The following is a 12115-nucleotide window of genomic DNA, read 5'->3' as shown; positions in this document are numbered from 1 at the left end:
ATTGATAAAGTGTGACGTCATAATTACTGCTTTCAGTTTGCGTGTTTTGAAAGTTTGATGTGTGTACTCCGTCTTCGTGGAATTTCTTAATGGCATGAAAACAGAATATGCAATGTCTTTAAGAACAAATTCCTAAAAGGCTTTTGTTGTTCTGTAAATATTTCCTTTTGGATTAAGAAATTCCATCTTTTATTGTTCTAATGATTATAATATTTATTTATAAGATGCTTTGTTGTCTTTTTAATCTTTGTGTAAACTTGCATATGTTTTGCATACTTTCTAAGGGAATTTCACCACGGCAATTTGGCCACCTAAATTTTTGCATACAATTCAATATGGCGGACGCAAAGGCGAAAAGGTCTTATGGGTTGGACATATTGTCTGATCAGAATCTATTTTGGTCGGACATTTCATCGATTGGGTTGGACAATGTCTGATGTCCAGTGATGTCCGGGTGAAAACCTTTAATCTCTTTTAAATCATTTTCTCAAGCAAAGTACGTGAAGCAATTCTAGCTTTACGATAGTGCCGCAGATCATCAGTGGATAGTATTCAATTATCATTATCCCTTTATTTTCATTCCTATAACTTTTGCAAGAAAAAGGAAAAGTAAAAGAGTTGTATTTTTTACTGCTCTATTCACATACTGATTTTGAAAGATCTTCTATGTGGCGTTGTTTATGTTTTGCAAACTTCAAAATTTTTTGATTTTTGTCCTGCTTTTGTGGGACTTTAACTTAAGTGCTTGCTTGCAGCATAGGGTGCTCCAAATATGCATTTCCCGTAATTTTTGTATGAAGAGTTAGGTATATACTGTTAGTTCCACAAGTTCTTGCTGCTCCACAGATACCACCTTCTGTTCTCAACTTCAATTGAGCTACAATCTGACATTGTGTGTGTCTGTCTGTCTGTCTGTCTGTCACAAAGACTTTAGGGCAGCCTGGAGACTTCAAAATTGCTTGGATTTGGCTGAAATTTGTCGCATTTGTTCCTTGGGTGAATATCTGGGGGTCTACAATTTGGCCTATGAATAATTTGAAGCCACTGAAGTTGAGCCCAGTGCGTTGCGCACGTTCGACTATTTTCAAAGCCAAACTCAGAATTTAAATCATAATATTACTTAGGATAACAGATTACAGAGTTTCCCTGTATCCTTTCATTTCAATGCGATAACCAGGGGTAGGGTAGATTGTCAAATGGCAAAGTCAAAAAATTCAAAGTGTAATATTTTTTTGTGAAAATTTAATCTATTGTAAGACATTTTGCACAATTTTTAACCTCCTAGGTAAAAAATCCAGCATTCCCCAGGGGGGTCTTTGACTCGCACTATAGCGAAAAATGAATAAAAATGACATTGTTTGCCCATTTTAAGACTATAAAAGGCCAGGAAAGGGCCAAAATGGTTTCTAAATGGTGTCTTGTACTAATATTCAACACAAAAAGACAAAATAACCCCATTTCAAGGTACACACTTGAAATTTTCAGTAATGAAACACTTCAGAGAAAGATCCAGGAAAAATCAATCTTAAGTTTTCAAAAATTTCCTATAAAATCAATAATGGCGCCCTAGAAATTGAGTTTTCATGCTAAATGCCAATATTTCACGGTTTGTGTAAACGCAGGTTACAGGTCACAGGTTTCAGGTTACAGGTTACAGGTCAACAAAGTGCAGACCGGAAAAAAGATAATAAGATCTTAACATATGTGTCCCTGCAGGCGATTCAGAGTACATTCAAGATCGGCCAGGATCGGCCAAGTAATTCTACGGCCCAAATCGGCCTAGATCGGCCAGGTCCGGTTCGGATTGGCCAAGTCCGGTCTGGATCGGCCAATAACGGCCAGGTCCGGTTTTGTCAAGTTACAAACCTGATAAAACAAAACAATGATGTTCGGCCAATGTAAGACCGATCTAGGCTGATATGGACCGGTCCAGGCCGATACGAATCGGTCCAGAACGTTTTACGGAAGCCGAAATACTAATTATAAGCAAAATTGTTTTCAAACAGTCGTCGTTTTCGTCGTAAATGACATATTCCCCTGTATTTCATAACCTTGACTCACTCGCTCTTATAAATCCATTTTGAAAAGATTGTTAGAAATCCTCCTTAGAATAGAATTGCACTGTGTCCCTTCGTTAGTTTATTTATAGACATCCCTGTATCCTTTACATATCTCCCCTGTTAAAACTTGCCAGTCAATATTTTTCTTCGTATTTCATACACAGCTAGTAAAGTAACACCAAAACCAAAAGGAATACCAATTGTTTCGACCTTTTTACTAACGACAGCACAATCTCTGAAAAAGAAACTGTTACTTGCCTTTTCCTTTGCTGATATTCCAATAATACAGTAATCTTGATACTTTATAATCTTATCTATTATAGCTCATAAAAAATTATTCTTGTGATGGTTTTCACTCTAGTGAAAACATAAAAATGAAAATACTGCCTCCTTCCTTCTTCTGTTGTGAGTTTTTTCTTTTGCTTATGTTTTGATTTTTTAGAGTTAGAGACTTTTCAAAACATTCGGAAAACTTTCTTTATAATTTGATCGAACTATTTTCAAAACATTCGAACGTTCTGTGGAGTTCATTCGAACATTTACAAAAAGATTCGAAAGTTTTTAGGCACTCAAGATTGTAAACAAAAAAATACCGTCATACGAAGAAGAGTTGCTTGTTTGTTTTCAGACCGGACTTGGCCGAATTTGGCCGATTTGGACCGGTCTAGATCGGCCTTTGTTTAGAGAAAAGGTTTAAAAGCATGGCTCAGCTAAGATCGGCCTAGATTAGCCAAGATCGGTCAACATCGGCCAAATTCGGCCAGGAACGGTCCAGACCGGTCCATATCGGCCAAAAGTTCGGCTTTTTAAGGATCGGCCCATTTTCAATGTGCTCCAAATCGCTTGCAGGGACACATATTATACATAACATAACATCAATACATAACGCATTAAATTACAAAAAAGTAATACATGTTATTTAGATATTATAAAATGACAATTGAATAGAATAACAACGAGTGACACTTACTTACAACAATAATGACAAAATCATAAAATATGATGCCTAACAAGACAAAAGCATGAAAAATATTTATCATGCAAAATGTGATGTGGATGGTGTGAATGGATAAAAAATGGCACCAAACAGAAGCTTGCAAGGTCCCTAAGAGAGTGGTTTTAGAAGGATGGAACTAATTAATTATTCAGTTATTATTTTAATGTCTTAGTGACAATTTTTGACAAAAATATTAACAGAATCATAAAATCTAATGCAAGAAAAGACAAAAACACGAAAAATATCTATAACACAGAATGTGATGTTGATAGTGTGAATGGATATAAAACGGCACCAATCAGAAGCTTGTGAGGTCCCTAAGAGAGTGGTTTTAGAAGGATGAAACTAATTAATCATTCAATTGTTATTTTAATGACTTAATGACAATTTTTGACAAAAAATATTGACAGAATCACAAAATATCATGTCTTACAACAGAAAAACACCAAAAATATTTAGCATACCGAATGTGATGATAACAATATGGCTGGATATAAAATTACACCAATCAGAAGCTTGTGAGTTCTCTGAGAAGGTAGTTTTAGAGCGATGTGTTTTATTATATGTAACCATCATATAACATTACAAACATCAGGGGGGGGGTCTTGCAGTTACTCCTTGACACTATGTGGAGTAACTGCAATTTAGGACATTTTCGTCAGACACCACCACCCTTGCAGTTATTCCATAGTGTACTAACTGATTTTACCCTCAAAATTGGTGTATACCACCCCAAAAATGCCAAATTTGGCAATTTTTTCACTGAATTCCTCATTTTTGATACCATTTTACTGGGTACGTCTTATTAACGACCGTTCAAAAGTTAAATATCTCAACCATTTTCCAAGTTTGTTAAAATATCTTTCATGCCTTGATTGAAGAAAAAATTTTGTGATTTTTTTTGACTTTTGAAAAAAATGATTTGAATTTTTTTGCTTCCGGAATTTTTAAAAACCTAAAATTTTAAGTGAAAAATTGAAAAATGTGCTCACTTAGTACACCTCGAGTGACTTAGGGCAAGTCTCAAAAACCTAACAGTTTACCCTAAGTTTTCGCTACCAATAGCAGCCAGATTCAGAGATCCACTTAGGGCTCTAAAGTACCTCTATACCTTAAGGTTTCGGGGCCCGGTTGTTACGTAATTAAATATTAACCTGAAAATTAATTATTAAAGAAATTGTTATCATGACGTCATAATTTGATCGAATTTGGTGACGTCATGAATAGTATAATCGCTATAATATATTAAAGTACATGTCAAATCTTTCCCAAATTTGAACCAAAGATGCACCTAACTGAAATGTAACTTTTTGAAAAAAAACTTTTGGAAAAAATTGATGACGTCAGCAAAAAAATGCATTTTGCGATATTTTGCATTTTTTGCTGACGTCATCAAAATCTTCAAAAAAATTTTCATTGAAAAGTTCAGCACAATTAAGATGCGTCTTTGGTCCAAATTTGACAAAGATTTGACATGTACTTATAGAGTTAGAGCTAATTTACGATTTATGACGTCATAATTTGATGACGTCACAATTCACACTTTCTTTAATTATTAATTTTTAGGTTAATATTTAATTACGTAACACCGGGTCCTGAAACTTTAAGGAATAGGTCATCTAAAAATCCATAAGTGAATCCCTGAGAATGGGTGCTATTGGTCGTGGATTCGGGATTTGTGATTTTTAAAAATCTAGACACGCCCTAACTCACCCGAGACCATATCCTACTAAAATCAACAATTTTGGGCTTAGGCACAACCCATGTTGCAGTTAGTCCACTGGTGGAGTAACTGTTTTCCCAAATTTTGGTTTATATACCACCACGGTAATAATTGTCATAGTGTTTATATAATAACTGCATGACCCCCCCCTGCAAATTTTACAATATGTAATATATTTGTTATACGTATAATATGGTTTCAAATATTTTCTGGTCTGCGTTATACACGGCGCAAACTGCGAAAGATCGATAAAAGCACATGGTTAAATTTTTATGTTTGAAATGGTTTTATATGGATGAAATTGCTTGAGAATTATGTTTTTGATAATTCTTTGTGTTTTCCAAACATTTTCCTCTGCAATGACATTGATTAGAGTCAACCTGTCATCACTGACCTGTAACCTGTGACATGTAACCTGCGGCTAAAATCTCAAAAATGATGTCCTGTTATCTTTGGATCTTGGAAGTATTCTGAAAATACTCTAGGAGAATCAAAATGGTTTGGGTCAGAAATTTGCCCAAGTCTGCCATTATAGTATTGCATTTCCCACTAAAACGCAATATTTAGAGTTAAAGTCTAATTTTCTCAGGCAAAAATTTCAAAACTGATTTTTAATACTGTCCTGAAATTTTTTGGTGTTGAAAGTATTCTGAAAATACTCTGGGATAATCTAAATGGTTTGGGTCAGAAATTTGCCCTAGTCTGCCATTATGGCATTGCATTTCCAACAAAAACATGATATTTAGAGTTAAAGTCTAATTTTCTCAGGCTAAAATCTCAAAAATGGTTACAAATGGTGTCCTGAAATCTTTTGGTGTTGAAAGTATTCTGGATATACTCTGGGAGAACCAAAATGGTTTGGGTTAAAAATTTGAGTCCGCCATTATTGACTTGCATTTCATTCTAAAACACAATATTTTGAGTAAGCTTGAGTGTTCTTCCTAATGAAATAAAATTCATAATGGCAGACTTTGGCATATATATGTTGTGAACCACTGTGATTTTCTTTGATATTCCCAGAATACTTTCAAAAGACTTCAGGACCAAAAGATTTCAGGACACTATTTGAAACCATTTTTGAGATTTTAGCTTGAGAAAATTATCGACTTTCTAAATATTACGTTTTAGTTGGAAATGCAGTACCATATTGGCAGACTTAGGCAAATTTCTAACCCAAACCATTTTGGTTCTCCCAGAGTATATCCAGAATACTTTCAACACCAAAAAATTTCAGGACCCTATTTGAAACTATTTTTGAGATTTTAGCCTGAGAAAATCAGACTTTAACTCTAAATATTGCGTTTTAGTGGAAAATGCAATACCATAATGGCAGACTTGGGCAAATTTCAGACCCAAACCATTTTGATTTTCCCAGAGTATTTTCAGAATACTTTCAACACCAAAAGATTTCAGGACACCATTTGCAACCATTTTTGAGATTTTAATCTGAGAAAATTAGACTTTAACTCTAGATATCGAGTTTTAAGTGGAAATGCAATTCCATAATGGCGGACTTTGGCAAATTTCTAACCCAAAACATTTTGATTCTCCCAGAGTTTTTCCAGAATACTTTCAACACCCAAAGATTTCAGGACACCATTTGAAAGCATTTTTGAGATTTTAGCCTGAGAAAATCAGACTTTAACACTAAATATTGCGTTTTAGTGGGAAATACAATACCATATTGGCAGACTTTGGCAAATTTCTAACCCAAACCATTTTGGTTCTCTAAGAGTATTTCCAGAATACTTTCAACACCAAAAAATTTACAGGACACCATTTGAAACCATTTTTCAGATTTTAGCCTGAGAAAACCAAGTTTTAGCTTGAAATATTGGCATTTAGCGTGAAAACTCAATTTCTATGGCGCCATTATGGATTTATAGGAAATTTTTGAAAACTCAAGTTTGATTTTTCCTGGAGCTTTCTCTGAAGTGTTTCATTACTGAAAATTTCAAGTGTGTACCTTAATTAGTTTAAAAGTTGTGGGTCCTCAAAAATGCTGCTTTCATGCATTTTGCTACCCAGAATCGTAGAAAATCAGCCTTTTTAGCTTGAAATTGAAACATTGAGCGATTTCGCTGTGGTTATTTTGTCTTTTTATGTTGAATATTAGTACAAGACACCATTTAGAAACCATTTTTACCCTTTACTGGACTTTCATAGTCTTAAAATGGGCAAAAAATGCCATTTGCTTTAGTGCGAATCAAAGACCCCCTGGGGAATGCTGGATTTTTGACCTAGGAGGTTAAAAATTGGGCAAAATGTTATAATAGATTAAATTTTCACAAAAATGTACTACACTTTGAATTTTTTGACATCATGCTAAAAATGGTAGTTGACGATCTACCCTACCAGGGGGTTACATTGGGACATAATTTTCCACAGGTTGTGGGTGACAAATTGCAACAGATGGGCTACAGGCTTTATTCTGGAAAGATAAATATTCGGGTAAACCTTAAAGCTGGGGAGCACACTTGAAATAGTTAAGGAAGATGAGGGGATAGCTGTTTAGCCTTTAGGAGAACGTGACAGTCTATTGAATAACAAATTACTGAATGATAAATTTTGGTCCAAGAACCAACCCTCGGGGCAATGAAGAAGAATCAAACCTTACACCATAAGATATACATTGATCAAACAAAAATGGAACTATCTTGATAAAAGTCTAACGGACATACATTTCTCCTTTTGGAATGAATGAGCTTTTTCCCAATACTTTAAAAGGACCTTAAACTTTTATCAGGCTGGGAGACCTTGTTTTCAGGGGGAGGGGGGCCTAAATAGTTGTTTTGGAGAATGCGACAGCCTATTGAATAATTACTCTGCAACAGTTACCTAGAGACAAGATAATTAAATATCACATTCAGGGTCGGTCTTAGGGGTAGGCTAGGTAGGCTGAAGCCTTCTTGAAATTTCCACTAAAATAGTAAATCTCCATATGAGATGGCTTTTCTAAAATGAAAATTCCAATTTTCATTATTTCATTCAACTAAGTTTACTGGCTGAAAATCCCTTTTAAAGAAACTATGTACAGCTGACGATAGCGTTACTGCCCTTTAAACCGATTTCCTCCCGATTTCCACCCGATTTTCCCGCGATTTTTCTTGTGAACTCGCCTGCGAGTTGCTTGGGGAGGCTGGCGAGTAAAATTTCTAGGCAAATTCGAGTTGAGCCTCTCTGTCATGGTCAAAGTAGTTATTTTCGATAAAGAAAATAACACTTCTCTAGTTGCAGTTAGCGGTAAAAAAATCGCCTTTGCCCATAGAAGGAGGCTCATTGAAAATGAAAGTGAAATAAAAACAAATCCAATTTTATGAGCGTATAAGGGGGTAGAAGGGGCACGTGAATGATGTTCACTTTTTATGATAAGACAGAATTTTTATTGATGTTGGATTGAGATGGAAATGTTAGACTAGACAGTGTAAGAAATAATCAACTTGAACCTGCTTAGATTTTATATGGAATTTCATTTAGTGGATAGATGGATGCATGGGTGAGAATTATTTCACCAGCCAAACAAAATATTATAGTTACAGAGTAATTTGCCGATAGGGATGATTATGGATTTAATGGATAAGAATCTTCGTGGGTTCTATTTTACAGATGGATAAACTAGTCAGAGATTCTCACAGTTAAATGTGTTTTTCAGATTGGGAACTCAGACTTCGGTAGTTTTCAACTTAGGATGAAATCAGGGGATAGGAATAGACTTAGAATAGGCTTAGAATCACGGTCTGAACCATGTAATTAAATAAACCAGTAATGAAATATACTTTGCATAATATCTGTTCCATATTATCTCAAATGTTTTGTATTTCAAATTATTTTTTGAAGTGTAAATGGAAAAAACATGCACACATTACAAGCGTCGCTGTCTCCTTGTAACACCATGTTGTAACAAGGTGTATCCTTGTAGGTTTTGTCACAATGACTCTGAACAACATGAACTGGACCGCTCAAAGATTGATGAGCTAGTTTGTTCTCAATGCTCAACTAGACAACCTTTAGGTACGCATTGTAAAGAGTGTAATATACTTTTTGGCATGTATTCATGCTTAGAATGCCGTCTTTTTGATGACACTGATAAAAAACAATTTCATTGTGACCAATGTGGGTTTTGTCGTGTTGGTGGTAGAGAAAATTTTATTCATTGCAATAATTGTGGAATATGTATGGACAAAGCAGTTATTGGAACGCATAGTTGTCGATCAGAAAGTGGAAAAGATGTATGCCCTGTTTGTTTTGAAAGTGTTCATACATCACCTGGCTCTGTATTTGTCCCTAAATGTGGGCATCTCATACATTTTGATTGTGTTGCAATGATTAACAAATATCAGTATTATTCCAATGCCCGTTGTCCACTTTGTAGACTAGTCTATATAAATGCGATGAATGATAGTAACAATAATGTCAATAGTGTTGCTGGTGAGGGTAACGAGTCATAGATGACTTTTTTGTGGATTTTATTTATATTTTTATTTTGTTGCATGTTTTAAAAAATGTATATTGAAAAAATATTTAAAAAATATTTAAAACATATTTATATCACTTATCAGTTTGGTTACATTTTTATAATCTTTGTTATCTATTTTTGGATTTTATCTTTTTACTTTTTCCACAAAGTTATCAGTTCCTCACTGAATTTGTATTAACTTCATTGTCTCCTTTTGCTTTATTATTTATCAAATTGGTTTTCAGTGTTTAAAATCCTTTTTCATTTTAAATATGCCCTGCAACAATCCTTCAAGAAATATTTGAGACAAATGGGAAATTCCCCAGGAAGTTTTGAAACCACAATCGATTTGTAAGTGCTCTAAAGTAGGTTCGAAGGGTAGAGTTTTAACTCTGAGTTTTAACGCTAGATTTAAGACTTAGGATCTGTGGATCCAAAAGTTCAAAAATGGTCCAGTAAGGCTCCGAACATAGCCTGGAAGTCTGCCTACCTGTCTCAAATTGAAATATTCAATTAAATTAAAGAGATAGCCCAAAATCGGCTTTTTCGCCCGAACTTTAAATCTCGAAAAACGTCAAAATAACCGGAATTCTCAATATATTTCTTGAAAGATTGAAGGTCATATTATCAGTTTGGTTACATTTTTATAATCTTTGTTATCTATTTTTGGATTTTATCTTTTTACTTTTTCCACAAAGTTATCAGTTCCTCACTGAATTTGTATTAACTTCATTGTCTCCTTTTGCTTTATTATTTATCAAATTGATTTTCAGTGTTTAAAATCCTTTTTCATTTTAAATATGCCAACTTTTGAGCACTTTTAAAAGTTTCTTTTTTAAATTGGTTTTTATTATATTTGATTTTTAATGCTGATTTGTAAATTGTCTTCATAATGATTATTAAGTGTGAATATGTTCATTCATGTAAAAAAATTTTTAAGTTGTTACAAAGGGGAATATAAATGTAGTACAATGTGAGAGTTGTTATGATTTTTTTTCTATAAAATAAAGCATTAATGTGTTGGCTTGCCCTCAAACTGGGGAGGCAGATTGAAAGATTGGGCTTTTGTTGTTCCTAACAAGGAGAAAAAACAACTTGACCACTTTTCTTTTTCAAAGTAAGCCAATTACTTGTTTATATTTTCTGGTTTATGAAAAAATGTTTTCGGTCCACCAGTCAGGTGGAAAAATGTTTTCGTCGACATTCCGCCGCATTATTTTTGTCAAACTTTTTCAACTTTTCCAGTTTGCCCATTCAACAAATTCTAAACTTGAGTGAACTTAAAAATTCTTGTGCTGTGCGCACTGCTTCAATCCTAAATCTACCAATTAGGTTTCCAAACTTTTTAAATCAGAATTCATAAACATCAAAAATGGTAAACTTTCACTTTTCGAATTCAAAACAGAATTTGTACACCGGAAACAAAAGATATTTTAGGTCAGCCTTAGTCTGATATTTTCTTTATGTACCCCATGTGAAATACTCTTACTATGTTACTTTTTTAATCAACATTTTTCTAATTTTAAATGCAAATAAATTAGTTTAATGTCTAATGTCTAATTTTTGGTTTATATTTTGACAGATAATGATAAAATAAGTACACTGTGAACCATGGCAAGTGAAGGGGTAATGGCAACAAACGACGATGCGTCACTCTGTAAAAGATATGCCACCCATATGAAGTACTGGAAGGATGATTTCATTCAATATTTTGTACGGAATGTACCACCACGCAAAGCTCCTGAAATCAACCGGGGTTATTATGTTCGACATTACAGTATCACATCAGTTGTTGAACAATTTTTCTCTATGGTCAGCAAAAACTGTCAAATTGTGAACTTGGGATGTGGTTTCGATACTTTGTATTGGAACCTCCACCAAAAGGATATGTTGCCAACCAAAGGATTTTATGAAATTGATATGACACAAATAGTACAGAAGAAAATGCAATACATCAAAATGAGGCCACAACTACACCAATTATTTAAAGGTGAAATGAAGATCACTTCTGATCAACTTCATACTCAAGACTATCATTTAATGTCGTGTGATTTGAAAAACATAGAAGAGTTAAAGAGCAAGCTATATGGAAATGGTCTTGATAAAAATATTCCAACGCTATTCATAGCAGAATGTGTTTTTGTATACATTGAGAAGGATTGGGTCAGAGAGCTATCAACTTTTATCTATCAAGATTTTAAAGTATGCGTGCTTTATGATTACGATCCTGTTAATCTAAATGATCGGTTTGGTGAAGTCATGAAAGAGAATCTTAAAGGCAGAGACTGTTTGTTGCTTGGAGCACATGATGATATGAAATCAAAAATGAGAAGTTATCGTGGATTTCAAGATGTTACTACTCGACTTCTGCTCGGTATTTATAGAAATGTACCCAAGGCTGAGAGAGGCAGAATTGAGAAAATCGAGTTTCTTGATGAGGTAGACTTACTTGAGGATTTACTCAAACATTATTCTGTGGTTTTATGTAGCAATGACCCTGATAATATTGGATTGAATGGAATTATTCTATGATTTGATTCTTTGAGAATTAATGTAGTGCTTTCAAAAAATTATTTTGGTCTTGTAAATTGCTTTTTTTTCATAGAAAAGTTATAATCCAAACAGTGTTGATCTGTTGTAAAATGTTAAACATTTTTTAGTATCTTTGCTCAGGTTAAATTTACCTGAAAGTTTTTAACGATATTCAGAATATTTATGGTCGTGATTAATTGTGTCTCTTTTTTACATTTTGGAAGCAAACAGTGTTTACTTATTATGGATTTCAACATCAAACATTTCATGCTTTAACTTTAAGAATTCTACTTCCCAGAGCTTAACCTGAAGAAACAATTTTCTTACCCTTTATTACAGATACATAG

At 33.9% G+C, this 12115-nt stretch overlaps 1 protein-coding gene across 1 annotated transcript; it reads left to right on the top strand.

Moving 5' to 3' along the window:
- Nucleotides 1–10797: 10797 nt before the first annotated feature.
- On the top strand, nucleotides 10798–11965 carry LOC136820091 (leucine carboxyl methyltransferase 1-like). Its single transcript, XM_067076330.1, has one exon. It carries the CDS (start codon nucleotides 10848–10850, stop codon nucleotides 11766–11768), a length of 921 nt encoding a protein of 306 aa, XP_066932431.1. The 5' UTR covers nucleotides 10798–10847; the 3' UTR covers nucleotides 11769–11965.
- The last annotated feature ends 150 nt before the right edge of the window (nucleotides 11966–12115 follow it).

This window comes from Clytia hemisphaerica, unplaced genomic scaffold (genome assembly GCF_902728285.1).
Source record: "Clytia hemisphaerica strain Z4C2 unplaced genomic scaffold, Clytia hemisphaerica genome assembly, whole genome shotgun sequence".
NCBI classification, from domain to species: Eukaryota; Metazoa; Cnidaria; class Hydrozoa; order Leptothecata; family Clytiidae; genus Clytia; species Clytia hemisphaerica.
The sequence above is the reverse complement of the archived record's forward strand: the minus strand, read 5'-3'. Positions and strand labels throughout refer to the sequence as shown.

Coding starts and splice junctions, on each gene's coding strand:
- LOC136820091 (XM_067076330.1), top strand. CDS start 10,848: ATGGCAAGTGAAGGGGTAATGGCAACAAACGACGATGCGTCACTCTGT.